This window comes from Lactuca sativa, chromosome 7 (genome assembly GCF_002870075.4).
Source record: "Lactuca sativa cultivar Salinas chromosome 7, Lsat_Salinas_v11, whole genome shotgun sequence".
Lineage (NCBI taxonomy): Eukaryota > Viridiplantae > Streptophyta > Magnoliopsida > Asterales > Asteraceae > Lactuca > Lactuca sativa.
Window position 1 is genome coordinate 177,568,153 of NC_056629.2, and position 8,980 is coordinate 177,577,132.

General features: G+C 36.5%; 1 protein-coding gene across 1 annotated transcript; it reads right to left on the minus strand.

The window, feature by feature from the left end:
* Positions 1 to 952: 952 nt before the first annotated feature.
* Positions 953 to 2,383, minus strand: LOC128127377 (extensin-like). Its single transcript, XM_052765857.1, has 2 exons — positions 2,313 to 2,383; positions 953 to 1,568 (listed from the first exon to the last, which is right to left on the minus strand). The coding sequence occupies exons 1-2, from the start codon at positions 2,381 to 2,383 to the stop codon at positions 953 to 955; spliced, it is 687 nt and encodes a 228-aa protein (XP_052621817.1).
* Between the last annotated feature and the right edge of the window lie 6,597 nt (positions 2,384 to 8,980).

The following is an 8,980-nucleotide window of genomic DNA, read 5'->3' on the forward strand; positions in this document are numbered from 1 at the left end:
GTTGATATCGTGTATTTAATCACATGTGATTATATATGTCTAATCACATGTGATTTATGTGGAAATTTTTTTTTCATGTTCTTAATTCAATAGTTGTTCTTATGTATACTATCACATTTGGTTATACGTATCTAATCACATATAAATTATACAGGTGAGATCGGTTTTCGTCAAAATAAATCATATGTGATTAGATACATAAAATCACATGTGATTAAATACACAAGTACAACAAAAAGAAATCTTATCCATATAAATCATTTGCGATTAGACACATATAATCACATGTGATTATACATTTTAATCACATATGATTTATGTGAACAAAAATGATTTTCTCATTTTCGATTCATTATTTGGTCTCATGTATTTAATCATATGTGATTATATCAATGTAATCACATATGATGTATGTTGAAAAGGTTTTCTTTTATGTTTTTGATTCTGCATTTGTTTTCGTGTGTGTGTGTGTGTGTGTGTATATATATATATATACATATATTCAAATATTATTATATAGGATGTAACCTAACCACATATGATTATATTGACAATATTTGCTTTTATGTTTTCTATTCAATAGTTTTTTTCATGGATTTAATCATATATTATTGTATATATTTAATCACATATGATTAATGTGGACAAAGAACAATTATTGAATTGAGAACACGAAAACGAATCTTATGTGCGTATAAATCACAGGTGCTTAAATACATATAATCACATGCAATTATATGTATCTAATCACGTGTTATTTATGTGTTTAATAATCACACTTGATTTATGTCATTATATGCATTTAATCACAAATAGTATCGGTGGTTGTAGGTAGTTGGCGGTGGTCGTGTGGTGGAGATGCACGGTGGTGTGTGTTGAGTGTTTGTGACTGGTGGTGGTGATGGTGATGGGGGGTCATAGGTGATAGTTGGTTTATGGTGGTTGTGGGTGGTTATAGCTGGTGGGTGGTGGTTGTGGTGTTGATGAGTGGTTGATGACGATTGGTGGTGGTTGGTGGTTTTAGTAGTGATGGTGGTAGGTGGTTATGATGTTGGTAGGTGGTGGCGGTGGTTGGTGGTGGTAGGTAGTAGTAATGGGTGATAGTGGCGGATGGTGGTGATGGATGGTGGTAGCGGGTGGTGGTGGTGGTTTTGGTGCGTGATAGGTAGCGTGGTGGTGGCGAGTGGTGGTAAATATGGGTGGTAGTGGTGGTTGGTGGTGGTGGCGAGTGGTGGTAATGGTAGTGGTGGGTGATGGGCGAGGTGGCGATGATGCATGGTGAAGGTGAGTCGTGATGGGTGGTGGTGGCGGGTGGATATGGTGGAGGGTAGTGGGTGAAGGTGGTGGTGACAGATGGTGGTGATGGGTGGTGGATGGTGAAGGGTGGTGATTGGTGATAGGTGATGGTGGTGGTTGGTAGCGAAGGCGGGTGCTGGTGATGGGTGATTGAGGTGGGTGGGGGTGGTGGTGATGGGTGGTGGAGGTAAGTGGTGATGGTAGTGGCGGGTGGTGATCTTGGTGGGTGATAGGTGGGGGTGGCGGTTGCGGACGGTGGTGGAGGTGGATGGCTGTGATGAGTGGTGGTGGTCGGTAGTAATGAGTGGTGGTGTATTGTGGTGGGTGGTGGTGGTAGGTATGGTAGTTGGTGGTGGTGATGGGTAGTGGAGGTTGTGGTGGGCGGTAGGTAGTGTTGGTGGGTGATGGTAGCGGGTGGTGGTGGTTGAGCGGTGGTAGGTGGTAATGGTGGTGGCGGGTGGTAGTTTTGGATGGTGGTGGTGCCGGGTGGTTATGGGTGGTGGTAGAGGGTGGTGGTTGGTGGTGGTAGTGGCGGCGAGTGGTGGTGATGGGTGGTGGGTGGTAGGTTGTGGTGGTGGGTGGTAGGTTGTGGTGGTGGGTGGTGTTGGTTGGGTGGTGTTGGTTGGGTGGTGAGTGGTTTTGGTTAGTGGGTTTTTTAATTGTTTGTAACTATTTTTTGATTTTATGAATATTAATTTATAATTTTGATTAAAAAAAATTCTATGGTCAAAATTTGTTCTAAAATGTTCTTGCAATAAGAAATGTTCTTGATTAAACGCTCTCGTATATATATATATATATATATATATATATATATATATATATATATATATATATATATATATATATATATATATATATATATATATATATATATATATATATATGATTTCATAAAAATTCTAAAAACCACGTTGAACTGATGGTCCAAGTGGAAAAGGTAACCAAACTGGTTCAACTAAAAAAATTGGTTTTTAAAACATTGCATTTCCCCTAATATTAAATTACATTAACACCTCTCTTCTAAGACCATCTCCAATGGGAGTTCAACGAAGGGTTCAATCCCCACTAAACTCAACAATCCCATTGTGGGTTAATGACATAACAATTCTCTCTCTCTCTCTCTCTCTCTCTCTCTCCACAAACACAAACACAAGAAGTTGATTGGATGAAGAAAATTCATTGGTGATCTAGATGTTGTTCCAAGCATAAAAAATGCCATTGAGAAGCTTTGTGACAACACTTGTGCCATCGCTATCGCAAGAGACGCTATGGTTACCAACAAGACTAGACACATTCAACGAAAATTCAATTTCATTCGTCAGGAATTAGAATTGGGAAATGTACTCATTGAAAAGATTCATATAGATGATAATCTAGCACATCCTTTCACAAAGGCTCTACCTCAAAGCAAGTTTGAGAGTCATGCAAAAGGAATCGGTCTACGATTATCTAGTGATTGGATTTAAATTTGTACTTGACTATTATCTGGATATTCAGAACTATGTAGCAATGATATGTAATCTCCTCTAAATATGAGACATCACTTTGTGTTGAATATTATTGTGTTCTTTATTAGCATGTTAGTCAATCCTTGAATAATGTAATTATTCAAAATTTGTCCATAGTCAGTCAATGTTACGGGAGCAGCTATGAATTAAGTGTTGGGTTTTGAGCATTCTAGCACTCCTAAGTGTACATGCAACCCTAAATACCTTGGATCTATGTTTTCTCTATTATACATGCAAATAAGAACTTCCAAGGTATTATCCTAATCTAGCATACAAAACAATGAATGTAACAAGATAGAATACATACCTCTTTGATGTAGAAAGTCTTCATGAAGCTTGAGTGCCTAGTGCCTCAAGTGTGACACCTCAAATGGTTCACACAACACCAAATACACTTGGAATAACTTGAGAGAATTCTACACTTCATGAAAATCGGCTAGCCCTTTCTTACTCTCTCTAGTGGCCGATTTTGTCAAGAATAAGATCTTTATATAGTGTTACAATTAGGGTAAACCCTAATTGTCATGACTTTCCATTTCCTTGGATCCATGGGTTCAAATACACCATGGAGCATCCATGGACCATCCTATGGGTTTTAGCCCAACTTGATTATCCATGGAGCATTAGCCCACTATACAAGTATGGATGATTTACACAATCAACCCATATATTTAATTAGTCTTCTTTTGATCACTTAATTAATCCTAGATTAATTCTTGATCAATACTAATTAAATAATCTTATTATTCTTATTATTAATATACTAGAACTTATAATATATTAATAACCATAAGTGTCTTATTTCGCTTATTATAGTCTATCCAAATGCATGATGCCATGCAACCCAAATGGACCATGTCGGGTCGGGTCAAGTCTTACCAATTATAGTTATGGACTTAGACATTAATCCAACAGTCTCCCACTTGGATAAGTCTAAAACTATTATTGCGTATGACTTCAGGAACCGACTGGCAATCGTAGCTCTCAAAAGCTTTTGTCGAACTCTGACCTTGTAGATGAACTCTGACCTTTGTCAGTGACTTGTCCATTAGATAAGGGATCATATATTCCTCCATTCTAGATATCATATGGACTGAGACATGGATTATAAATCATTCTCTCTGTCCATTTGTTGTTTCCCGATTTCTGATTTATGACGACTGACTAATTGAACAAATCAAATCAGTCATGGCCCGGCTGAGCACTTCCATTTGTCATCATCAAATCATCGAGGGGCCCACAGATATCGCTTTTATCCCGAAGGTAAAAGGAATGGATAAACTTCGACACATATGGCTTGTTCTACTACTTATTGAATCATACACAAAGGCACGTTTTATAGCACCGAGTTACCGAATGCGTTTTCGTGCAATCAATGTACAACCAACTCATAGTAACAACTCATATCTCAAGGTTTGAAGAATATAAGATATTATCGTCTCATGATCACTCGTGATAAAATCCATGAAGTGATTCCAATGAGCGTGGGTTGAATTCAATACTCAGAACTTATGAGCACTCATGAGTGTTGTAGCCCTTTGTCCAACACCTTAGACCTCTACAAGCCAACCCATGACAGTCTTAATTCATATCTACTTCCAACATATGACCGACTGTGGAAGGTTTGAATAACTTAGTCATTCCGGAAGAATAACCCAGTTTATTCGGGAAGTCAAAACATGCAAAGTGAAACACAATAATAATTGAATCCAATATGGTATCAAAACCTATGAACATAAATAAAACACCTTTTATTTATCACCATATGATTACACATTATTCATTATATACTGTTTCGGCTATCAACTTTATTCTTGAATTTAAAACAATAGTTATCCCATGCTCCAAGCATGTACACTATGTTTTCTAAACACTAGTCATGCCATACACCAAGTATGCATACTATGTTTGTCTATGATCTTTACATTGTGAACTAGATCCATTGAACATAACTTCAATGAGTCTCTTTTCACACTCCCAAATCCTTACTGCAAATACAAGAATTCCAAATTCATGTCATTTACTGAAATCTGTTAGATTCTAAACTTATATGCATTGATCCTCTTGTAATGATTATGCACAAAGTCAGAAAGACTTGACAACAATCATTACATAGTATTCCAAAGGAGATCAACTCCTTGGAAACATCCTTCTTGCATTAAGTTTCCTAATCTTAAACATATTGAAAATTCTAACTTTGAAACATTTCCATATTCCATTTTGACTATCACTTCTGAACAAGAGTTGCCTCCTTACAGACTATGTCAATATGGACCTTCCAGAATTATCACTATACTTCCAACTGTCCTTGAGCAACCAATCTTTGGTAAACCTTAGATTGTCCTCAACAATTGTTTAATCCTTTTAGTCATATCCAATTCTAAACCTTTTCCCTTCTTAATGCCCCAGGCATTAAGAAAATTTTAGAAAGGATGAATGTAGCACATGTAATCGATCCTATATCCGAAGCATATGGGACACGATTCATGATGTCTCACATAAAGACTAAACCAGTCTTTTGCTATAATATTTCCATTTCAATTTGCCAAGTTCTCATAATTCAGATTATGAAAAGGGATGCCATAATCATAATAGAATTTTAGAACGCAAATAATGGACCCATATACAGAATTTCCTTATGTTGATATATCTTTGACTAAATGATTAAAACCTCACGATCTAAGCTTATAGATTTGAGATGAAGCATAATTTCCTCTCCCTTAATTATAGCAAAACAACTTTTCCCAATTGAAACCTTTTTTTTCTATAATTAACATTGCTAACTTGCAATACTTATCATAATTATCATGCTCCCACTAACATGATGATTATTAGCATAACACTTATGCTCCCACTAGCTTTGACATGTACTCAGAAATCAGCTAGACTTCTAGAAATCAATACTTCATTGACTTTCTTACCAAAGTTCAGATTTTTGATACTAGATTGTTTTGATAAGACTTTATCAAAATCATACACCTTCCCTTAGATAGCACACTTGTGTGTCTAAACAATTATGAAGAGGGATGATGTAATCATAATGGTTAGACCTTTTTGCCACTTCTCACAAGTCCAGGTTAGTGTGCCGGTAAACCACACACGCTCCACTAACGACTTTGAGAATGCAAATATCACAATTGCTATCTAGCTAAAATCTACTTAGTGAAAGTGTTTCCTCACCATCATTTTCATGAATCGGAGAGAAACCTTATGACACTTAGATTTGCTGGTGTATGTGTTCTTATCCATGTGAATTGTCATAACCATAGTCACAAGACAAGGATAATGACAAATCCAAACTCATATGGATTGAACTCAATCTTAATTTCTTGCCACCTGGCAGCTCAAGGGCCTGCCATTGCTTCCAAGTTGTTGTGCAACAAATTGAGAACTCTAAGAACTCATATGCAAAGCCAACTTTAACTGGAATGGGCACTGAATATGTCATCACGATAGGTTATAAACCTCAAGTCGTGTGCTAGTGAAGAACTTCAGGTTTTATTCTTGATTAGTTCTTGAGACTTTCAAGACCTTTGAGACTCCCACTGTCCTCTTGACATATAAGACTCCCTTGTCAAACATCCAATAGATAGTGCGGATTCTAATCAAGACAAACACTTCACACAACTGGCCTTAGTTGGTCTTTGTTTTATCCAAAACATCACAACTTACCAATTTCAAATGTACAAGAGTAGAAAACTTTTACTCTTACATTTGACAAGTGTTTTAAACCTTCTTTGAGACATGTCACTCAAGTTACAATCTTGGAGTATGACTCTAAGACTTGTATTGGAACGAAGTATGACTCATCTTCTTGATTTAACCACTTCAACAATTCATAGCTCCTCTTCTTAGCTATCAGAATGCACTTAGAGGATGAATTGTGATTAGGTCTCTAAATCATTAAGATGATCATAAAAACTGATACTAAAGTACTCTCCCATCTTTTCAGATTTGAGAAACTTTTATCTTTCTGCCTAATTTTATTCTTCTTATTCGCTCTGCCATACATTGGAACCTTTTCCAATGTCTCAAAATTACACTTAAGCTTGTAAGTATAACCATATTTACTGAGCTTTAGTAAACTATGACGAATAGTCTTATCGATATTTTGTGGTGGACTTAATCAGTGCACAAGAATGTGTACTTGATCCCTTAGTCCTTCACTTGACTCACACATCCATGTGAACAAGTAATTAGTCTTAATTTTTCCAATACTTGAAAGTTCTCATTCATCATGCTATACAACTTGCATGATTCTAAGTTCCGGTCCAATTGAAACTTGGGTGATGAGAATCTTTCCTTATTTGGTAAATTTAGACATTACCACAAATGAAAGAATCAATTTCATATTTCCACTCTTGCTATTAATGGAATCATATAAGCAACAATTTTTCCTCAAATGCCATTGTAAGGATATTTTAAAATAAATAAAATCAAAAAATTTCTTTTATTTTAAAACTTTGCGGAAAAACTTATCCTTACAATCCATATGAAAACTTGTTGTTATCTATTCCTAAGCAATATCTCATAACTCCTAAGAAGTAGCTCAAGAATCCAATCTTCAAACTATGCGATAGAAATCCATTTATGCGATCAGATTCAGCATATTCTTTCTTTAAGTTTCTTCACTTTTCTTTGATTCTTAAAACATCACCATGTGACCCACTCACATCATGTATCAAGAATCTCAGAATAGAAACTTAGCAGAGTTAGATAGTGGACTTTACCTGAAGTAGAGTCAAACTTATTGACTTTAACATCCTTAGGTAAATTTGGCAGCTTCGTAACCAATGCCCCCTTCTTTGGCAATATAAACATATGAACCCTTTGATAATGGTACACGGGACTATCACAGACTTAGCTTTTCTCTTTACCATTTGGTCAACCGAGTTGACAATGGCCGATCCCTTTCCACTGGGAAGAGAGAGCTTTACTGGATATCCAGTGTCATTATTGTCAATGTCCATAAAGTTTTAGGAAGTTGATCTTAGCAAATAGATAAGATCATTAAGGGTCTTGTCATAGTCTGGTTCATAGGTGTCCCAAAGGAACTCACTATGTGACTTAGAAAGTGATTGAACTACCAACTTTCTCAAGACTTTGACACCCAACTCTCCCGGCTTGTCAATATGTGACTACATCTCTAAGATGTGATCACACCTAGACCTTGCCTTGCCAATAGGGCCTGAGTGACCTTAAACTTTTCAAGAACTTGTGGGTTAGGGAGAATAGTTGGAGGAGGTGAAAGAAGTATGATTTCCAAGGGACATCATCTTCATTTGGAAAGCTTGTTTCAAGAGATTTGGGAAGATCATAGATGTCTAAACTAGACATCTTTTTGGGAGATATTCAAGCTAGTTGATCTTAAGTCCTTAATATGACACCCAATATGAAATATTAAGGATAGGACCCAATAAACTATTTTATAACTTAGAAGAGGTATGTCGTAATCCAAGCTATAAAATATTTGAAGGTAGGTGAATGACGATTCACCAATTTCCACCAAGATAAACGAAATGTATTATTAGGTTTTAATTGGATTTGAAACTCCTAGATCTTTGAGATTCATTGAACTGTTCAATGGCATGTTTCAATCTCGAGTGTGCCCTTCAGGTTTTATGACTGGGATGTCGAGGATCACAAAACAAGGTGTGAAGTAACCATGCAAATTACTTGGTACCCTTAAGTGTTTACCCCTCAATCGATGTGTCGGTTAACCACACACGCTCCATCGATACTATGATAAACATTAAGTTACCCTTTGCCTACCTTGTTAAGTACGAGTTAGTGTGCCGGTTAACCACACACGCTCCACTAACCAACTTAAACAAAGTGCAAAGTGTAATTTCATGGATTAGCACCTTATTCACATTTTCCTAAGTAACTAAGATTGGGTATTTATAAGAGTTTAGTTACTTAGTATTTATCATTAATACTTTTAATGAAGGGAGAATTATAGTCCTGTCAAACCTGTTTGGCTAACGACCCTCCACCAGTCAAGCAAGCGGTGGGTGAGAGTGGACACCCATTAAGTTGCCATTTTGTAGGCAACAACCTTATACCCACCTTATAGACCAGCTTCGTGAATGAGGCGTACTAGCGGTAAGACTGACTTTACTCTTATATATATATATATATATATATATATATATATATATATATATATATAT